Here is a 23,843-nt window from a genome sequence, read left to right on the forward strand (position 1 = left end):
AGAAAATTGTCTTGAATTACATAACCATTACAAATAGTAGTGTTTTATTGTACATCTCTGCCAATATCAGAATCGTCTAGAACCTAGAATCATCTGGGATATACACAGATTTTTAGTACCATAAAAGACATTATTGAGGAGCATACATTAATTTCAACATATATATCTATATTATATATTTATATTTATGCACAGAGGAGCCTGGCAAGCTACCTGTGGCATACTTGAAATGCCAAAAACAGTAATAAAGATGGTCCTCATTCCCCTGATTCTGAAAGAGCCCCCAGTACATCATCGGGCTACACTACCATGCAACAGGGATGAATGCAGGCATTACTGGCACCTACTCGAGCAAATCAATGACAATGAGATTACAGTGATACAGTTGATACAGTGACAGTTATTTATATTTATAGGGGTTGTAGAGATAGTACAGACACTAAGGCACATGACTTTGTATGTAGCCAAACCCATTTTGATCCCCAGCACCACATTTGATCTTTGGTTGTCTGAGCATCTCCAAGGCGCCTGTTTTATTCCTGGAAGAGCAACATCTGAGCAGTGTCTTATCCGTGGGCTCTTGCATTGTACTGTTGGCCATAGCAATGGAAAATTGCCCTGGGGTCCCTGAGCACCTTAAGAGAGTCTCCGTGAAGGTAAAGAAAAATAAGTTAAAGAAAAAATAAGAAAAGCTCTTTCTGTAATAAGGATATCACAACTACCTATTTAAGGAGATCTCCAAATTAAATAAAATTTACTTACATGAGGGTGAATAAAAAAAAGAATCAGGGTCCATGGGGACCAGAAAGATAGTACAGACTACTTGGGTCAATTCCTGCTATTGCCTGTGGTTTCCTGGGCATTTCAGAATCATTCCTGAGCACAGAGCTCGAAGTACACCCCACCCACCACAGGATGGGGCCCACATGCCCCGCACCAATAAAAAAAATCTAAATATTTTTGAAAATATACCAATCATAATGCATATTTAATATATGTTAAAAATAGATTACATACACAATCAACAGTGCTTTAGAAATTTCTGTTGAATAATTTTTCTATTACGTAAATGACAATGGAATGGAAGTTGTTGTTTTTTTCTTTCTTTTTTTTTTAAGTAAAACAGATTTCCCAGGACTGGAGGGATAGCACAGCGGGTAGGGCATTTGCCTTGCATGTGGCTGACCTAGGTTTGATTCCTTTGTTCCTCTCAGAGAGCTCTGTAAGCTACTAAGAGTACCCTGCCCACATGGCAGAGCCTGGCAAGCTACCCTTGGCATATTCGATATGCCAAAAACAGTAACAACAATTCTTACAATGGAAACATTACTGGTGCCCACTCGAGCAAATCTATGAACAACAGGACAACAGTGCTACAGTGCTATAATACAGATTTTATTTGAAGGTTATTTTGGAATGGGGAAGGAGGAGAGAGTGAGAGAGCAATGCACTCAAGAGAGAACTCAGGCTTCCCTAAGGGGGGAGAGAGCCCATACATACATCCCAGCATTAGACATGGAAGCATGAACACAAACAACTCAAGGGGGGAGATGTGGGCTACGTATGTGTTGGCCATGTAGGCAGAAGCAGCACCTGGGTTTTGGCAGCATATGCACACCAGAAGATTTTATTTTAAATAAAGGATAAAGAATGTATGAAATTTCAAATAGAAAATAGTTTTTAAAAATGGAAGATATTGTGCTGGGCTTTGACAGGAGAAGTAGCAAGATCTTTTTTTCTGTGTGTGCAATTGGGTTATGATACACAACCAATGGCAGAGACTATAGCATGTTTTCGGGAACTGTGAATGCACATTACACCTGGAATTATAAAGCCCCCAACTTTTTTTGGTGTTTGACCTAAGGGTTATCTATTGCCATGCAACACAATACTTAAAAATGTATTATTACCATTTTTTTGTTTCATGCAACACCCAGCGATGCTCAGATTTCATTACAGTCTCTGCACTCAGGAAGTCCTCCAACCAGTGCTCAGGAGACCTTATGATATGCTGGGGGTCAAACTGAGGTCGGGGATGTGCAAGGCAAGAGCACCAAATCTGCTATACTATCTCTCAAACTATACTAAAAATGTAATGGTAACAAATTTTTTAAAAAGTCTATCTAAACTTGCTCAAAATTTTTTAAAATAAAAATTTGAAGTAGGATCAGTGGGTGATTTGTCTCTGATCCATAAATTTATATCTGGCAACTGGGACAGATGATTCAATTCCAGAATATTCCCATCTCTCCCACTTTTCTAATACCTTGGTGTTCTCTCTCTCTCTTTCTCTCTCTCTCTCTGTCTCTTTATGTCTCTGTCACTCTGTGTCTGTCTCCCTCTCTCTCTCATCCCCAATTTCCCTCTCCCTTCTAATATTTCTCTCCTCTCTCAAACCTCTGTTTTCTCTCAAAGTCTCAAGTTCTAAGGTTAATTATTCTTATAGGTATACTATCTCCCTTGAAATCATCCATTTCAAAAGCATTTTAAGAAACCTGCAGAAAACTGCAAGGTCTAATATATCAATCCATTAGCACATTCTATTAGTTAAACCCAGATTTATCTAAAGAGACAGATATTCCACCTTTAATGGGTTATGACATTGGAGATCAGGTAGGAGAGAAGGGCAGCAACATTACTGAGATGGGCTATAACAGCTTCCTTTATGATCCCAAAGTTTATAAAAAAAAATGATGTGCAAAATACACTCTTCTTGTCCAGGGCCCCTGAAACATTTTCGTTTTAGCATGAGCTAAAAATTTTGATCGTTACTTAAATCAGGCCCATGTATATATATAAAATTCCTAAGTGCACTTTTTCAAATAATGATCCTTGAGTAGAATTCATATGGAAATAAAGACCTTCTAAGTAAAGAGACAGCTGTCTCCACACCATGTATATACCCAACATAAAATGGCAAAGACTAGAAGCAGAAACCACACCATTTCAAGTGAAGAAATTAAAGTCTATTGCAATCACTGTTTTATAGCAAATTTGAAATCCAGCAGAGCACATATTGCCAGCTTCTAGTTTAGTACCATTTTCTGTTTCCTAGAGATATATTCTCTGAGCTTATGATTCTGCTGTTGGAGTCATTATATCTTTTAAAAAATAGCCCATGTTTTCTGTTAAACTGTTTCCAAGTCAGATAACTTCCCATCCCATAGAAGACTAAGCTTTCAAGAGCTTCTTGTCTTTTTGTAGTTCCTTTGTCCATTTAAGTCCAAAAAAGAAGCTTTCCCTTCAAATTCTCTCTCTCTCTTTCTCTGTCTCATTATCTGTCTCTGTCTCTTCTCTCTCTATCTCTGTCTGCCTCTCTCTCTCTTTTCCACTCTCTTTCTCTCGCTCGCTCGCTCTCTCGCCCAACCTCCTTTCCTCCCTGGCCCCAGTCCTTATAAGTACATCTCCTGATAACTTTTTTTCCAGCTTGGGTTGCCTTAGATACTGAGAGAGGACAATGCCCTTTCAATTATTAAAACCTATGGCCAGAGAAACTGAGAAGGACACTGCCTTTCACCAATTGCATTTCCTTCCTATCCCCTCCTGGGTATCATCCGTGTTCCTCGAAGCAGAAGCAGCATCAGATCCCTGAGAATATAGCCAGGTGTATGCCCTGAACACAGCCCTGTGTGGCCCCCCAAGCACTAACAACAAGAACAAAATCTTTATAATGAAAGAGTTCATGAAAGTTATTCTTAAGAGTCCTAGAAACTCCAAGCGGAGTTCTTAGTAAAGCATTTTAGCATTTGCCTTGCATGGAGCCAATCTGGTTTATTTTCAACACTCCATACAGTCTCCCAAGCCCCACCAGGAGTGATTTCTGCGTGCAGAGCCAGGGAAAAGCCCTGAGCACTACTCTATGGATCCGTTGCCTACAAGGCAAGCACCTTACCCACTGTACTATCTCTCAGCCCCTTCTTTTGAATCATATTTTCTCCTTGCATGTGAGTGGTTTATAAATTTAAGGTGAATCACATCATCATCATCATCATCATCATCATCATCATTATCATCATCATCATTATCATCATCATCATCCCGTTGATTGTCGATTTTCTCGAGCTGTCTCAGTAACGTCTCCATTCATCTTAGCCCTGAGATTTTTAGAAGCCTCTTTTTACTTGTCCTTTCAAAGGTGCTGCATTGAGGCTCTTTCAGGGTCAGGGGAATGAGAGCCATCATTGTTACTGGTTTGGGCATATGAATACGCCACGGGGAGCTTGTCAGGCTCTCCCATGGATTGTCTAGCTAACTGCTTCATTTCGCTTCTGTAAGGTGAATCACATGTCACTATTAAATGCAATTACATAGTTTTGGCATTTTACTAGTTTTGCATGAATACTTTCTTATAGTAAAATTCAAACTTATTCAGTCCTCTTTGGACACTATTAGAAAAAAATAAAATAAAAATGGTGTTTTAAAATAAATATTAGTACTTGTTGAGACAAAGTATTCATTTTGAGACTAAAAACATCAAAATCTTTGATTTCCCAAAATTACTTTCAATGTACCTTAAATCAGACTATTTATCATTAAATAAAAAGAATGCGGGCATTTTCATTTCTAAAAAGTTTTTTTATACTCTAGGTTAACCAGAAACATTTAGATGAATTGCTATGGGTTTTGCACCTGAAAGCTAGAATATCAAAATGCTGTTCACATTTTTTAATTATATATACATAGTTACTTATGCTATTTTAAATTTGTATTATTATGTTTTCATAGTACTGTGAATTAACTAAGTAGTAGCCTATGTTACAGTATCCTTAGCAACTCTTTTTAAAATAGTAAAGCAATTAATTTTATGTGTGTATGTGTGTGTGTTTTTTTGAGATTTAAAGACAGTTAAGCAAGGTAAGCATCTTTAACAAATGCTATTAATGAAAATGTGTAAGTTGGCAAATTTGCTTCAGTAAGGGAATGTTTCCTTTAAAAAGTGCTTTACACAAATTAAGGAGGAAAGAAAGAAATTAATGTACACTTTGAAATGACAGTTACTGCTATAGTAGATGTAAACACTTTAGATGGAATACTACAGATTTATGTTCCTATATATTTTTAAATAATAAAAATCTAACTCAAAAATGTAACAAAAAAACTATATGTAAGAAAATATATTAAGGGGCTGGAGCTATAGTTCAACGATTAGGATGTTTGCTTTGCTCGAGGCCGACCCAAGTTCAATCCCCAGCATCCCATATGGCCCCCGAGCACCGCCAGGAGTAATTCCTGAGTGCAGAGCCACGAGTAACCCCTGAGCATTGCTGGGTGACCCAAAAAGAAAAAAAAATTATTGAATGGATATTTTCATTAACAAAATCAAACATATAGCAAAATGTTTACTTTGAGTTTTAGTAGTGCTAGTATGACAACTGGTCTTTTTTTGTGGGGGTGAGGGTGGGGGTTAGGCCACACCCAATAGAGATCAGCGCTTATTCCTGGCTCTCCGCTCTGGGATTACTACTGTCTGGATGCAATATGTGCTACAGATTGAATCTTGTTCATCCATGAGCCTGGCAAAATCCCTATCTATTATTCTATTTCTCCATCCCTCGTTTGCCTTTTCTTGAGTGGCAAATAGTGATGACAGAGATTCCTCCGGTTTTCATTGTTAGTATATAAATAATATAATTAGCCATTCTAGAACAGAGAGCATCAGTTAGATTGGATTCAAGTATCAGTTTCATGTTGCACAATTTACCTACTACACTAAAAAGTCTTCATTTGCTCAAATATATGTATAGTAATAGCCTTCCAAAATCTGTGTAAGTTATTATTAGCTTAGGTAATCCAGCAAGATCTATTTAAGGCCTACTAGCTCAGAGTCATATGGTTTTCCCTTGGTTTTATAACAGGATCTTTACATTTACTATTTTTGATTGGACATACAGTGAGGATTATGCTGTTATATCCTGTTAAATGCCTTGATTGAAGAACCTAGAAGCTTTTGTTGACAGAAAATATTCTCTGTGATGGTAGAAGACTGTTCAGAATTTAGTAGTTTTCTTATAGTGTGATGTAGTAAATACAGTGAGCAAATGTTAAACGTTTGAAATGGTTTCCTTTTCTTACCATTCTGTGCCTTGTACAATCTACATCATTTGCACATTCACAATTTTTTTTTTTTGCTTTTTGGGTCACACCTGGCGATGCACAGGGGTTACTCCTGGCTCTTCACTCAGGAATTACCCCTGGCGATGCTCAGGGGACCATATGGGATGCTGGGAATCAAACCCGGGTCGGCCGCGTGCAAGGCAAACGCCTACCCACTGTGCTATTGCTCCAGCCCCTGCACATTCACAAATTTTCAGAAATACATAACTACTAGGTATACTGAATTTTGATACTCTACCTGAAAATGGATCTAACATAATTTTAATAGTAATTAACCTACTGTAAATTCCCGAAATACCTCTAATTTCATCTTCTACCCAAGCTTTATTGCAATACACACACAGACACACACACACACACACACATATATATCTACATATATGTATATATATATATATATATACACACATAACTTTTGTTTTCCAAAACTACTGGAATTTCTATCTTGTTCATTAGTCACTGGTGCATCTGAATTATGATTTTAATACATTAAATAGGAAGTATTCATTAAAAAAACAGTAAAATTGAAACCTGCTAACCTGGGTTCCATTTCTGGCAGAGCATTTGGTTGCCCAAGCCTGATTAGTAGGAATCTCTGAGCACAGAGCCAGGAGTAAGCCCTGAGCACTGCTAAGTGTGCCCCTGAAAGAAAAACAAAAACAATGCAACAGTCCTCCAAAAAATTACTCTGAAATTTAGTCTGATGAAATTGATAATTTTGAACAAAGTATTTTAATGCCCTACTTGCATCAATTTTTAATAGATTGTTTTTATTGAATGACGATGAAATCTTCGCACTGTTCTTTTTAAAAATTCTTCTGCTTGAGGTACTCAAATGCAAGCTAAAGAACCACAAAGGTGGTATATTTGTAAAGAAATAGCAAATAATTGATACTAATATATTGAAGTAAACATAGTCTTTCATTTTTCACCCTTTGTATTTTTAATATGCTTCTGAGGCTTATCTTTAAAAATCTAGGAACAAATTGCCTTAGTTATAAATTTAACCATATGGACATTGTTTCTGCAATCTACATTTGATATTGAAAAAACTCTTATGCACATAGTTGATAAACCATTGACTATTTGTTAGAGGTAATAAAAATGCAGCAGATTAAGAAATGCAAGTCAGTAGGTTAAATATTAATTTGAATCTCTATAATAATGACTATCACTGCTATTTAAGAAGACCATTATTTCCCTGTGCAATCAACAAACATATTGATTAGAATTCATTCACTACAAAACTCTCAAATAATTTTTAATATAAATTTTTCCTCTTTAGCTGTAGCCTTCTGTTTTTTTTAATGTACTTTTGTATGTGGTCAATTTAGCAACAAATTTGCAATTAATCATTTGTTGATCACAATGAAGGGTTTGTCAATAATATGCAACTCAGGATGCTAAAAGGCTTACTGAGCTTTATTGTTTTCTTTTTGTCTTGGGATTGCTTTGTCTAACTATATTTCTTTGGATGGATTTTGAGTAGTTGTTTAGAAGTAATATATGCTAGTCTAAAAGAGACACTAAACGCTGCTCTGAGGATATTAATCAGATATGCCCTAAGTTTCATTTGGCATTACAATATTTGGACATCTGTTCTGACTCCTTATATGTGAGCTAAAACTATTACCAGATAGTAGAATAAATGAAGGGCTTCATTATCTTAAATGTCATAACATTTGTTTGAATTATCGTGTGTAGATTTAAATGCTGAAATTGTCATCTTGGTTTTGTTTCATCTATTTTGGATTGAAATATTTCATCTATTTTGCTGTCCTTTCAAAAGACTATATGCCTGAAAAATTCTTTTTTCCCCTTTACATTAATAATTGAAAAGAAATAATTTACAATTTTATGAAATAATAGCGATTGTGTTGTGGATGAGCTATATAGCCAGGTAATTTCTAAAAGCATAAATATTTTACTGAGTGAAACATACCCTTTTAAAATACAAAAGGTTTCTTGTTATAATGGCAGTGTATTTAGTAACAAATAGTGCATTTTTAAAAAGCCATTTGTTGACCATTTACAGTTCTCTTTGTGTAATGGTATTATAGATTCTTGGGTGTTCACTTATTAAAGTCTTTTCCATTGTGTGTATCAGGAAGACTTTATCTTTGAATTCCATGGTGTCACTAATTAGTGGCAACTGTATTTAGAGACTGAGAGGTCAACTTGAATAATAATAGGAATATATGTGGAGTTTTCATTTGAACAATTAAGAAAAATATTTTAACTTAAATTTTGATACATACAAATAATATAAAATTTGATTTTAATTACCTCAAATAACTATGCCTTTCTCAAAGACTTCTTAAAAATAAGTGCTACTACAAGTGGGAAGAGAACTGTTGCTATTATATTTACTATCACATTTACTGGACTTACAAACACTAGTATTTGGTTTCACATCTGTATTTTTTATTTCATATTATAGTAAAAAATAACATTTGATTTTACATACATAAACATTTAAATCATGAAAGCAAAGTAGTTTTTTACAAATATATATTTTTGAATATCTTTTTAAAGTATGGGAGCTTTCATCCTTTAATTTGTTTTGCATACTTGATGTCAGAGAGAAGGTTATGTTTTGACTCGCAAAATATTTCAGTCCTAGGTGCCCTGTAATGTTTTGCTTAAGAGACAAATTTAAAGTAGTTATAATCTCACAGAAAATTCCAGAGAATTTTACAGAATGACAACTTTGGTTTAATTCTTTGAAATAATTTATTTCAGATGTTATGTGAAATCATATTATGCCTATTTTAATTCATGAAATCAAATATCTATATACACACTATGTACAATATATATGTTCATATTGTACTGAAAATATACTTACAATAGTCTTTGAGTGGTTGTCTTAAGTGAAACTCTTTAATGTGTGTGTATATATATATATACACATATATATGAATATATGCATATATATACTGCTGATTCTTCTTAGATCTTGAGTCTTAAATATTTCCATTCTACAATAATCACTTAATTTCAAGGATTTTTTAAAATCTCTTCTCTGTATTGCTTCATTTGTTTCTCTCTCCTCTCTTCTCTCTGCCTTGTCTTGCTTTCTTCCCAGATAGTGTCTTTTACAGATAGCTTCACAAAATCCTTACCCATTGATTCTAGTTGACTTGATTCTAGGTAGGCCTTCTCCAAAAAACTTCTTTATCAGTGGGAGGAAACTGGTAAAGGTTGAGGAGGAGAGAAGTCTCATCTCATGCATAATCACAGTCTCACTTCTGTCTGCAGCATGGCCACACAGAGTGGTACAGTTCCAGTAAACTTTAATGAAGAAAGGGGTGAGGGAAAACTGGAAAGTGGAATTGGAATTATCAAATTTGAGAGCTAAAATATAAATTGGCACTGGGCTAAAGCTTATAACTTTTGCCTTTATCTAAGGGGAAGAATACAGTATAACAATTTGTGAGAAGTCTGCTCATAATGGAACTTCCTGTTTGTAAAGTGTCTCTATTATTTGATTAGTTACTGTTTGAAAAGTAGGAATAAGGGGCTGGAGTGATAGCACAGCGGGTAGGGCGTTTGCCTTGCACATGGCCGACCCGGGTTCAAATCCCAGCATCCCATATGGTCCCCTGAGCACCGCCAGGAGTAACTCCTGAGTGCAGAGCCAGGAGTAACCCCTGTGCATCGCCAGGTGTGACCCAAAAACCAAAAAAAAAAAAAAAAAAAAAAAGTAGGGATAATTATTAGGCATAGAAATTTTTCTAAGGACTTGTCATTCTGTCCTCAATTATTTCTATGGGTTTGTAATAGAAAACACACTATTACTGACTAGACTAAAAGAAGTTCACAGTGAGTTCTATCTGGAGTATTTAACTTGATATCTTTGATTTACTGGGATGTCATAACACACGTACACACTGTAAAATTAATAACATTTATAAAATTTTTACCATAACAAATATTATTTGCAGAGTCCGGGAATGAAAGGCATATGATTAGGACTCATATTTTTCCACATCTATCTGCTTTCAAACCCACAGACTTTTTAAAAAATTTTTATTATATCACCATGTGGAAAGTTACAAAGTTTTCAGGTTTATGTCTCAGTTATACAATATTCAAACACCATCCCTTCACCAATGCCCATATTCCACCACCAAAATCCCCAGGATACCCCCCGGCCCCGCACCCCACCCCCAACTGTATAACTGATGAATTTCACTTTTCTCTTTACCTTGATTACGTTCCATATTGCAAAACAGAACTCACTATTGTTGTTGGAGTTTTCCCCCAAGAAAGACAGCCCTACTAAGGAAGCATTTGATAATTGGTTTTTCATTAAAAGATTGTATGTTTTCAGTTTTTAGAAAAGGTCACGCGGCCGTGCGGTTCGGATGTGTTTCAGTCCCGCAACCCGGAGCCGTGTTAGTTGCTGCTCAGTGTCGCCAGGGCTCCATCTGGAGAAGGTGTACCAGCTGTACCTCCTCCGTCTGGATCCCCGGTGTTGCTGGCCCTGTTTCGGGTCCAGAGCATTTCTCCGGCCGCATTGCTCACCAGACTGCCTGGCCTCTTCTCTGTTGAATGTGGCAAGATCCAAACCCACAGATTTATACTTTTTCTACTTATAAAATAAGTTTCCCTCTTCTCAAGTCCAGTGTCTTTGTTCATTATGTCATCAATTCAAGTAAAATTTTTGTCTAAATATCAGCCTAAATTCCTACAATCATCATTAAGTCAATGATGGGTTAAAGTCAATATGATAAATTCTGATATCAAATTCTTCTTCATTTTTGACCAGTAAAATAGATAAAATGGTTGCTTAATTTCAAAAAACAGTGATGAGTGGCTGGAGCAATAGCACAGCGGGTAGGGCATTTTTCTTACACTCGGCCAACCCGGGTTCGATTCCCAGCATCCCATATGGTCCCCAAGCACTGCCAGGAGTAATTCCTGAGTGCAGAGCCAGGAGTAACCCCTGAGCAATGCTGGGTGTGACCCAAAAAAGCAAAAAAAAAAAAAAAGTGATGAAACAAGCATAGTACACAGGAAAAGAAAGAAAGACAATACAGAACAGAAAGAACTTGCCGTTCCCTAAACTTTAATTTGATCAGTTGTACAGAATGTTTTTAACAATTCACTTTGGATTTATTTAGTTACTATATACAGTCTATTACATAACATATAATGGATAATATTTCCTTAGTTAACTTGTATAACTTATATAATGATGAAATTTCATAGATCATGAAATAAATAAGACTGCAAAACTGTTCCTTCATCCCTTCAAAAAATACCAGACCAGAGAGATAGTACAGCAGTTAGGCATTTTCCTCACATGCGGCCGACCTGAGTTCTGTCCCTGGCATTACATATGGTCCTTTAGCACTTCCAGGAATGATCTCTGAGCACATCCAAATGTGTCCCCCAACCAAAAAAAAAAAAAAGACAAAGAAATAACAACTACTACTACTAGGCCAGTGATTAACAGATCATTGTTTAAAACCTCTGAAGCTGGACTGGAGAGATAGAACGGTGGATAGGTCATTTGCCTTGTACTCGGCCAAACCCGGGTTCAATTCCCAGCATCTCATATGGTCCCCTGAGCACCGCCAGGGGTAATTCCTGAGTGTAGAGCCAGGAGTGACCCCTGTGCATCGCTGGGTGTGACCCAAAAAGCAAAAAAAAAAATCTAAAGAATTATTATAAACCCACAATAAATATCATACTCAATTTTTAAAAATAAAAGTATTTTTCTCAGGTCAGCTATAAAATACAATATCTACCCTTACCATAGGATATGTTACTCAATAACATTAGATGTTATATTCATAACAAGTGTCAAGATAATAAAACAAAAAGTAATACAAGTTTAAAATGAGTAAAAGTATAACTATTTGCAGATGCCTTGATCATACATATAGAAAACACTGAAGACTTCAGTAAAAATATGAGAAAAGTGAATTAATACACTAAAGTGACAATTAACAAAATCAATACAAAAATCTCTTGCATGTCATTATGAAAATAGTGAATTAAATTCATAAGAATGTACAAAATGACCAAGTTTAATTTAAATATCAATTAGGATCCAACAAAGAAACTGAAAGTCATATATATGGGATGCTATAAATTATTGTATATATTATAAATTGTTCAAAGAAATACAGAAAACTAGAAGGACATGGAAAGATATCCTATACTCATGTGTTGAGTGAATTATCAAAATTTTATGATCATACTATCCAAAGCATCATATGCAAATTGATAAAAAAAATCCCTCCAAATTACAACAGTATTCTAGTTATTGGAAAAAATACTGCTAAAATTTATATGAACTCAAAATACCTTGAATAGCCACAGCAATCCTGAGAAAAAAGAAGTGGAAAGATATTTTGTTGTCTGAGTTTTATATTATAATATAAAGCTATAGTAATCAAAACAGTATAATATTAGAACACAAACACAAACACAAACACAGCCATGGATAAACTTGAAAGCAAAGAAATAAAATCTCAATATATATGCATAGTTAATGTGTAATAAAGAAGTTAAGAACATAACATAGAGTAAAGAAATTGCTACAACTGTGTGCAAATCTATTACATGGAAAATAATGAAATTTGATCTCTATGAAACCACAGAATTTAATCAAATTGTATTAAAGACTTGATGCTAGATCCCAAAATCTAAAGTACATGGAAAAGAACACAGACAAAACATTCATGATAATGGTTTCAAATGTGCCTTCAGTGATCCTCTTCTGTGGCACAGAAAATTAAGACAAAAATAAGAAATTGAGTGGCTGGGTGATAGTACAGTGGTTAGGGGGCTTACTTGCCTTGTATGTGGCCAACCTGAATTCAAGTCCCTGTATCCCTTATAGTCCCTCAAGCCTACCAGGAGTGATCTCAGAGCTCAGAGCCAAGAGTAAGTTGTTGGAACCACTAAGAGTGATACCCAAAACCAAAGTAAGAAGGAAATTTAATTTCATTAAACTAAAAACTGTATTATCTCCCAAAAATCATTTAATCCAGAAGAAATTTCGTACCCTAAGAGAAAATATCTGAATACCATATATCTTGCTAATTAATTAATGTCTAGTACTCATTATATTTAAAGAAATTGAAAAATTTAGGAAAAAGATCAAGAAGCATACCGAAAATGCAAACAACTCTATTACCACAAAAACAGAAAGAAGAACCAGACTCCTTGCCAAAAAAGATATAATCTGCCAAAAAGAACATAGAGGGAAAAAAAGACACTTATTACTGAATGAGATACCACTTCACACATGTGAAAATAGCCTGTACATAAAATGGCTGAAAAGGACAAATGCTCTTGAGGATATGGTGGAATACTGTTGGTGGAAATATAAAAAGGTCTGTCCTCTATATAATAAATGATAGGATATTTCTAAAAATAAAAAAGAGAACTTCCATATGACCTTACAACTTTAGTCCCAGGTATGGCAAAAGAAAAAACAAAACAGAGAGAGACTAAGTTGAAAAAAATCCATGTACACCTATTTTCACTGTAGTGCTGTTTCCAGACAATATTTGGAAGCAATGCAAGTGTCTAATGAGAGATGAGAGGATAAAGAAGATGCCCATGAAATAAAAATACAGTACTTTGATCATTTAAAAGGTGAAGTCTTACCTTTGGAAACAATATGTATCAAACTAGAGAGGTCACACTAAATTGAAAGGTGAAAGACTTGTACTGGATGATTTCACTAATTTATATATGAGATATGAACAAAACAGTGAATCAGACAAATGCAACCTGATAAGAAACTTTGTATTTAGCCCACAGATCTGAAGTCACCAGAATAGGAAGGAGTAGGGACTAAAGAGGGTCTGGGGGATCCCATTAGATGGAGAAGATATTTCAACACTTTAGTGAGATATTGCATTTTACTTGGACAAGTACTAAGTACTTTTTTGACAAGTTAAAAAGCACTACTGAGCCATGAATCATAATATATAATATTATATATATATAAATTGTATTTATATTTTTTTAAAAAATAGCAACAATAAAAAATAATCAATTACCATGTAACCTAACTATTCTTGAACTAAAGATGGAAGCTTTCCAATTCTCTTCGTTAAACCAACACAATTGATAATCAATAACTGAAAAAATCTTCTTATGAAACAAACTTACTCCCACCCATTGGTATAATTCTCTTAAAATATTCATAAAATATATTAATTTGAACATTCAGTTAAAGATTGTCAAGGAAACAAAGATTGTTTATTCTGGATGGAAAATATAGAACCACAATCCCATCTCTAAAATTTCAAAATAAACAATTTCCCATAAACCTATTAATTTTCATTATATGGTGATATATGACCTCTGCTGGTCTATATTCTTTGTTTGTTTTTTGGCCACACCCTGATGTCAAGAATAACTTCTGGTGGTTCTTGGGGAACTAACTGTATGTGGTACCTAGGATCAAACCTGGTTCACTTGCAGGCAAAACACTCATCTTATCTGCTAACCTATCTCTCTGGCCCCTAGCATGTATTTGTAATATTAACTAATGCATCTTGGAGTCAACAACCATATGTAACTTTATAGATATGTTTTTGAGTATTAACTGTAATGTGCTATTTATTAATTTTTGTTTGTTAATTTATGTCTTTTGTGCTATTTTAATACCAAAGATCTTTTCCAAATCAGTTATGAAACGTATCTAGCTAATAACCAAAGGATACAAATATTAATTTCAAAATGACAAAGATGTTAAAGAAATTATTGGAGTTAAAGTGACATTTTCTTGCACTAGGCCTGAATTTAGAGTTTAAATTCCTTCAGGGTGCTAGAACGTCATATCTTCATAATGAAGTAGGTATATGAGTATTGTCCCATTTTAAAGATAAGAAAATGAAAGCCCAGACAAAATGTTAAGTCAAATATCAAATGAAGTTTTTAGCTATTAGTTAGCTCAGGCAGTTTTGCTCCACACTTTTAAGTTCTTAACTAACTTATTTACTGTTTTCTATAGGTATTTATTGGTCAATAAAATGTTTATAATTTCTTCATTTACACTTACCTTGCCTATAAGAGCTTGATCTTTGTTATATTCTCCAATACAGAAATGAATAAAGTAAAACAAACAAACAGAAATCTTGTCCTTTTGGAGTTTATAGAAGGTTGTAGGGTACCTTAAGAGAATATGACTTTAAAAAGATAAGATAATAAGATAATAAGTAAGATATGTATCATGTCAGATTGTATGTTAGAAAATAATGTATATGAAGAATATATCATGAAAGCAAGAGAAAATTTTGCTAAAATATAACATTATGATAGTATACACTTATATTAAAATATGCAAAAATATACCAATGTTTTAATTTGTTATTGCTCTAAATGTAACATGTATATCTATTTGATAAGAAAAATGGGTTTAGAAACATTTGAAGGAAAACAGAAATAATAACTTTGTTTTTAAATTCTAAGAATAACGATTAAATTTAAATTTTCATACATAGTTATGTTAAAATTAAATAACTAGGAGATTAAAAATTAAAGTATATTCTATGTACAATAAAACTAACTAAAAAGATATTGTGATTCAATAGAAGATAAAGATTAGTATCTGAAAAATTTAAAAATTACATACTTATATTTAAAAAATAAGATTAAGGAGAACATTTTAGGACATACGATATAAGCTTTTTAAATTGGACAATATATTTTTTGAAGTAAAATCTGCTGCCATGATTAAATATTCTAATACTCCCTAGTTATAGCTTGTCATGCCAAATCCAGTAGAAAATCCAAAAGATTCTGGCTAGCAATTCAAAGCAAGTTTAAGCCGAATGCAAAATGACAATCAAATTACCTAAAAATTAATGTCATAATATTTAATTTCTTAAAAATTTAAAACAGTAAATAAAATAATAATTTGACTTTAGCCCCATGAGATGATATTTTTTTAAAAAAATTAACAATTAAAATAATTGGGGGGAGCGGAGCCATGGTAAAGAGGGTAGGGAGTTTGCCTTGCAGGCAGCCAACCCAAGTTCAACCCCTGGCATTCCATATGTTCTCCCAAGCACAGCCAGGGGTATTCCTGAGTGCAGAGCGAGGAGTAACCCTGAACATTGCTGGGTGTGACCCAAAATGCAAAAAAAAAAAAAAGTAATTTGGTACTTCTTCAGGAATAACAAAGATGCAAGTGCAAATGTATCACACAATAAAACTACACAATGGAGAAAGATAAGCCTCTTCAACAGACAGTATTGAGCAAATGGACTCTCATTTGGAAAAAGGAAAAAGAAGAGGACAAATATTAACTAGTCTATTCTTTAACACCATACACAAAAATTAACATGAAGTGGATGAAAGTCTTAAACACTAGACCCTAATACATAGGTATGGCACTCTATTTTCTCAACTTTAGAGATATGTTTTAGAAGCTATATTCTGAGAACTTGGTCAGGAGAAAAGGCAAGAATGAATAAGTGAAAGTACACCGAAGTTTAAAGACATGACACAGTGAAAGATAGTCACCAAACAAAAGTCCCCGTAGCAGTTCAGAGAAGGTGTTTAAATATAACAAATGCCTGACAAGGGATTTGATGTTCAAAAACATATCAAACTTACATAACTTAACAAAAAAGCACACAACTAAGTTGTGATAGTTTTGAAAATAGGCAAAAGATCTCAATAGATACTTTCATAAAGAATACATATGGATGGCTCACAGAAACCTGAAACATGTACAAATTGTTCTTAGGTAGATGCATATCAAAACCATAATGAATTTTCACTTCAGATTAGTGTGAATGGCCTGTCACACAGTTTAGAAACAAGTGCTGGCAAGAATATTGAAAGAAAGAAGCTTGGTTGTATACCTATTGGTGCATCATCCTCTTTGAAAAGCACAGAGATTCCTGAAAAAATAAGGATGGAAGGGTTGGGGAGATACTAATAGGAGTTAAATAAGGCCTTACACATGATTGACACAAATTTGATCCCCTGTACCACAATTAGTTCCTCAAGAACCTACAGAAATGTTTCCTGAACAGTCAGAAGTTGGCCTGGAGTACTACTGGGTGTGACCAAGAGACTAAAATAAATAAATAAAAATATGGTAAAAACTTCATATGGATCAATAATAGAAACTCATGGGCATCAGGCAGCATTTATCCAATATCCAAACATCTATAATGAAATGGTCAATGAATGAAACACTAAAATCTTTAGCTATACAACTTTTTAGGGAACTGCAATTACTGACCAAACCAAATGCTTGCATATAGGAAATAATAATTTATATCTCACAAAGAGAAGACTTAACAATAAAAACACATACATTTTACCCTACATTTCAGTAACAAGAATTATTTATTTATTCTGTGATTCCATTTTATAATAACTTTTAATCACAGTAATTTGTAAGAGCTAAACTTATATTCTAGTCCTTGATATTTAAAATTATATAATTAATTTTGGAAAATAACTTAATCGTGCAGTAGTAAATGCTATACCTATCTCAAGAAAGTTACTCTTTTGCCTAGAAAATCAGCATGGAATTTATAACAAAATATTTAAATAGATACTGACATGTTTGATATATTTCAATGTTAAGCATCAAATATGTTTATTTTTAATTAATTTAAAGTGAAAGTATCAGAAGGGTAGTCATATAGCTTTGTGGCAGAGCACACGTGTATTGCATATGTAAGGCTATCACTTGAGCCCTGACACCCTTCATCACATTCATGTACAATTTCATTAAAGCATTCAAAACAAATAAATCATATTCAGGAAATAATGAGATCATTTTGAGAATTAGTGCATATATATTTCAAAATTTTAATTGAACTCCTTTGAAAGCAGTCCCTTTTGCATTCAGTAACATTTTAGTGTGTATAATGACTGTATGAACACCCCAGGTATGTAGAATATTAATCTAATTGTTATACTGTATAGCATTTAAAAAGAAATTTGGGGACTAGAATGATAGTTTCGCAGGTGTTGTTTTGCAAGTGTTGAGCATGTTAGGAGTGATTCCTGAGTGCAGAGCCAGAAGTAACTCCTGTGCATGAAAGTTATGGCCCAACACACACACACACACACACACACACACACACACACACATCTTTCCTACAGCACTATAAAAAAAATTAGTACACTGGGTATGCAATTTGCTGGTAGAATCGTTTTGAATCTACAGTGCCCTGACTTCAATCGTTGGCACCACAAAAAAATATTTTTTGAAAGGGATCGTAAGATTCTCTTTTACTAATAAGGAATCTATGACTTAGAGAAAAATAATTTCCTTAAAGTTGCAAGTCTTAGAAGTGGAAAGTTTGAAGTTTGTCCATTCTACATATAGAAGTAGTCCTAGTTTAATTTCCTTCTTTTAAAATCTATGTAACAAAATTTAAAAAAATATATTTTTAAACCCAAAATTATTTAAGCTGCTTTTTATTTGGTTTCTTTTTAGAGAATTCCAAGTGTACCTAAAATGTGGCTGCTATTTAAATTTGCGGCCTTTTACAATTTTCTTTCAAGCCTCTTGAGATTATGCCAAAGGGACAAGATCCCATGGGAATTTGGTCTTAATTCTCATCCAAATGAACACCTGCTGTCATTGTTCTTTATTAATACTGTAGTTAGCAATGCCAAGTCTCAGTAGTGGAACCCATTCAACACTAGGAAAAGGCAACACCAGTTTCCCTCACTGTTATTTTTTCTCCTCTTACTATGTGATCCATTTGTCCAAATATCTTGGAGATAGAGTTAATATTGTTTATTTTTTACTATTATTTTGTGTCCAAGAAGTTTACTTAGCAGTCTGTTATGTAAATGTCTTTTCTTGTTATGTTTATTTGCAAGATAATTTTTTGTTATGGAAAAAATAAGATTTCTAAAGCAAATTATACTGTACAATGTATTTTAAATGTTTCTGTTTTCTAAATTAACAGAAACAAATAATTCAAGCAGAAGTAAATTCAATGAGAGTCTCCCTAAGGATAAACCAATATTGATCATTAATTCATAAGACTTGATTCCTATTTCTTTGCTTTTGTGTAACTGTCTACCTGATGTATACATTTAATTATAAGGCATTACAAATTGATTTTGAAATAAGAGTAAAGTAAAAATAAAAGATACTTCAAAATTAATTAATGTTCATGCCACCAGTATGCCATAAATAGCATACCTTATATTTTACTGTAACTTCATACCCTAATAAAAAAAGCACATTATATAAAATATAACTTTTACATTTTAAAGAGCAAGAAAAATTGTAATGAGTTTTGGCAACATTTGTAACAATAAAAGTAAATCATGCTGATAGTCTTAGAAATCAGTAAGTTGGTCATATATATAATACGATAGACATGTATAGAAATATTATATACTAAAATTTTGAATCATATGGGAGTTTTAGTCACATTTGATACATTGTATCTATCGTATCTACTTACTTTTGCTCTTTTCACTGGTACATTAATTCAATTACTCAGCAGTTTTTAGAGGATAAAATGTTTGAATAGGAAAAGTTACACGTCTAGTACAACTCTTTCTTGTTTGGGAAAAACAGCTTTCTGTCTGACATCTGCAGTGGGCATTGATTTCTCCCTTGTTTTGTTATGCATGAGTAAGCACATTAGTCTTTTGATTTTACTCATTAGACTTTTAATTCTTGATTATTGTTTTCAAGATGATTAAAAATACACAACTTCTTTATTGTCTTTGTCAGGTTTTTCTTTTCCTTTGTCTTCCCTATAAAACAAATTAACAATTATCACAATAGTTGCCCCCTTTACTGAAATGAGTGATAAATATATTAGTTTCTCATTGGAGTGGTTAATCATGTGTGGTTGGATAAAGGGATATTTCTGTGCTTGGGAAGCCAGCAAGAATTGTTAAGGCTTCAAAAGGATGGACCATATTATTTCACATATTCCACACAGATACCATGTTATTCCATACTGCTACTGTATCACATAAACTGTGAATTGAGTTTCTAAAAGAAAAAAGAAACTTTTACTCAGGACTGGCACATTTGCTATCTCAGTGGTTACCAATTTTCTAATAGTAGATAGTTCTTTTTTTTGCCTTTATTTATTAAGCAAAATTAAAAATGCTGGGTATTTACTTGTAGAAAAGTTAATATCACACATTCAAGATAGCACTGTAGACTGTCCTCCCATTGTTTATCGATTTGCTCGAGCGGGCACCAGTAACGTCTTCACTGCGAGATTATTGTTGTTGTTTTTGGAATATCGAATGTAACACGGGTAATTTGCCAGGCTCTGTCGTGAAGGCAGGATACTCTCAGTAGCTTGCCAGGCTCTCCGAGAGGAACAGAGGAATCAAACCTGGGTCGGTCTCATACAAGGCAAATGCACTACCCGCTGTGCTATCGCTCCAGTCCACACATTCAAGATAATCAAAGAAAACAGAAATCATATACCGATTTTTTTATTTAGAAAGTACTATGTCTACCCAATTAGACTCAAAGAATTAGAAACTTTTCTCCCTGATTATTTTGCCCCATAAATTGTTCTTCAAATCTTTGTGTAACTATTTTAAGCTACTCTTAACATATATGTTCATATGTGGTATTTTACATATATATATATATATATATATATATATATATATTTGCTCTTTGGGTCACACCTCGGGATGCACGGGGATTACTCCTGGCTCATGCACTCAGGAATTACTCCTGGCAGTGCTTGGGGGACCATATGGGATGCTGGGAATCGAACCCGGGCCGGCCGCGTGCAAGGCAAACGCCCTACCCGCTGTGCTATCGTTCTAGCCCGATATTTTACATATTCTTGAATATGGAGTCAAACCAGTTAATAAAAGATATATAAGTGGGTGTAGTCATACATACATAGTAGTAATCATTTCCTATAATAAAATATGGCAAGGACCCAATAGAATTTGGTGATATAAAATATTTTTATAGAATATGGATGATTACAAATTTTTGTATAATGTGGAACATCATGGTAGTATTTCTAAGAAAAACATAATTAAAATTATTTAATTTTCTTTACTATTTCATTCATTACCAAATAGGGTAATTAACTGTCCTATATTTATTTTCTCATTTTTCTACATAGGATGCCTCCATTGCACACAGATTTCACATCATGAGAGAAAAACACCCAGAAAAATTCAACAGTAGGTAAGTGTAATTAAGTGTGGTCATTTTCTGTAGGTAAGTGAATCATATAACAAACAGTATCATTGTATGGTATAAATATATTCACTGAGGAAGACTAGAGATTTGTCTAACATAATAGAAATATAAGTGAATTTCATGTACCTCTTAGGTTTTAATGAAATTTTAAGAAAATTCACTAGGGCCACAATTATTTCATTCTCATGTGTTGTAAGAAGTGGTATCAAGTACAAGGTGAAAGTAACATTTTATTAAGTTATTATGGAGATCTTTATAATATTGATGTATGAGTGAATCCAAAGAAAAATATGAAATTCTGATATGATAATGCTATGTAATTGTATACTACACAGGTTTTATATAAGACTTCTAATTTTTGTGCTGTCATAACAATATCAGCCTCATGGTAACTAACCCAGAGAAATAGCAAGAACAGCATAAACCATTTAAAATAACTGAACTTATGTTCAATCTACTTTGCCACTCTAGCAGTATGCAAAAGTGGTTTCATATAAAATGTGATGTTGACTTTTTTGTTATTCCAGAAAAAAAGGTTTAATTTTGTGTCTTTCCTATTTTTAAAATGAAATATGTTTTGCCTTCAATCCACTGTCACTGAAATGTAATGCAAAGTGATTTTGCTTTTGCTTCAACTATATTTATGTATACTATTTCATGCTTTAAAATCTACAACCCACATTTACACAGTTATATGATGTATATATTAGTTTTCAAAGCTATAGGACCTATTGCCTACATGTGGCTAAGCTGATATTAGCCATAGATGTTTCAGGCCATTTATTAGATAACAACCCCTTATAATTTCTCTTTATTCCAGTTTTGTCATACATCATTACCTTGATGTATTTTCTTCCAAAAGTTCCATGATAATTAAATGTTAAAATGTGCCACTTATATTGCAAAATCAAATCATAGGTAATTAAAGTAATGTACATATATATCTATACTGAGATAAATTTTTGTTTATAACATTTAGACTCATTTGATAAAATATGTGAAAATAAATTAATGAATATAAAATTATATTCACTTTATAGATTCTACTACCCAATAATATAACTTAAATTTCCTAGAATAAACCTTTATTGATGTATATGAGATTATATAATAAAATAAACTAACTTGTGCGTACTCAAATGCCATCTGTGAAGCATTCATATGTTAATATTTATATTAGAAGTAGGTTTTACAGAGGGGAAAAAGCTGTTTGTGAGATGCAGCATGCATTCGATCCCTTCTGGTGTTTCCCACTATAAAAGCCCATTAAGACAAAATATAGAAAGGGCAACATTTTTAAGATATTAATGTTAGGGTATTTTGTTTTTAAACTTAATTCACCTGAGACAGAGAAAGAAAACTAGAAAAGAAAAAGATGAGTGGAAGAAAGGAGAGAAGATATAACAGTGGAGTGAGATTGGAAAATTCCAGAGACTTGTGAATCAACATATATTTTTGTAATAATCAAATTCAACAACATATAGAATGCCAAATTAATGTCAGAAGTTATTGAAATCTTTTCACCAGAATAATTTCAATTCTACTATTAATAATAGTTCCTAATTCCTATTATCACTTAAAACCACTTAATTGTTTTTATTATGAGCCACCCTAATATATGATGATCTTCATTGCCCTATATGTGGCTAGATACTCTTTATAGAAATGTGTTTGTATTCCACAAATGGTTAGAAGTGGTAAGATTATATGATACTGAAACATATTTGTATATTTGGGACAGAAGCAAAGTATATCACTTGATACCATAGCATAAAGACACAGCTTTTTTATGGGCCCTCATCATATAATAACTTGTGAACTACAGAATATTAGGTGTCTAATAGTTGTTCAATGTCTTATAGAACAATTTTTTTTGGTTAAATACTTTTCTTTCTTTTAATAGAATCACTGTGAGGTATAGAGTTACAAAGCTAATCTTGTAGTCATACGGTGTCCCAACACACATCGTTCCACCAGTGTACAATTCTCACCATTAATGTCCCGAATTTCCCTCCTGCAACTCTCTCTCCCCAGTCTTTCTTTATGGCAAAAAGCGTGACCCCTTCTCTCTCCTCTCTCGCCTCTCACTCTCATTCTCTCTCTCTCTCTGTCTCTCTCTCCTCTCACTCTCTTTCTCACTCTCTTTCTCTCTCTCTCTCTCTCCTCTCACCTCTCTCTGTCTCTCTGTCTCTGTCTCTGTCTCTCTCTCTCTTTCCAACCTCCCCTTCCCCGTTTTCAGGCACACAGGATGTTTTCAGATTCTGGCTATTGTGAATAGTGCTGTAATGAACATACAGGTGCAGATAGCATTTTTGCTGTGAGTTTTTGTGCCCCCAGGGTATATTCTTTCCCAGAAATGGTATTGCTGTGCCATATGGAAGCTCCATTTCTAGCTTTTTGAGGAATGCCCATATTGGTTTCCCAAAAGACTGAACCAGTTAGTATTCCCACCAACAATGAAGAAGAGTTCCTTTCTCCCCGCATCCATGCCAGTATTGGTTGCGATTGTTCTTTTTGACGTGTGCTAGTCTTTGTGGTGTGAGATGATATCTTGTTTTGA

The 23,843-nt window shown here is 33.7% G+C and overlaps 1 protein-coding gene across 2 annotated transcripts in view; it reads left to right on the forward strand.

The window, feature by feature from the left end:
• DGKB (diacylglycerol kinase beta) overlaps positions 1-23,843 on the forward strand; it is a 743,388-nt gene that overhangs the window by 383,488 nt on the left and 336,057 nt on the right. For both annotated transcript variants that reach the window (XM_055124198.1, XM_055124199.1), the window contains one exon: positions 21,204-21,268. In XM_055124198.1, coding sequence (XP_054980173.1) covers positions 21,204-21,268 — 65 coding nt within the window. The remainder of the gene's footprint in view (positions 1-21,203; positions 21,269-23,843) is intronic.

The sequence above is a fragment of the Sorex araneus genome, chromosome 1 (genome assembly GCF_027595985.1).
Source record: "Sorex araneus isolate mSorAra2 chromosome 1, mSorAra2.pri, whole genome shotgun sequence".
NCBI classification, from domain to species: Eukaryota; Metazoa; Chordata; class Mammalia; order Eulipotyphla; family Soricidae; genus Sorex; species Sorex araneus.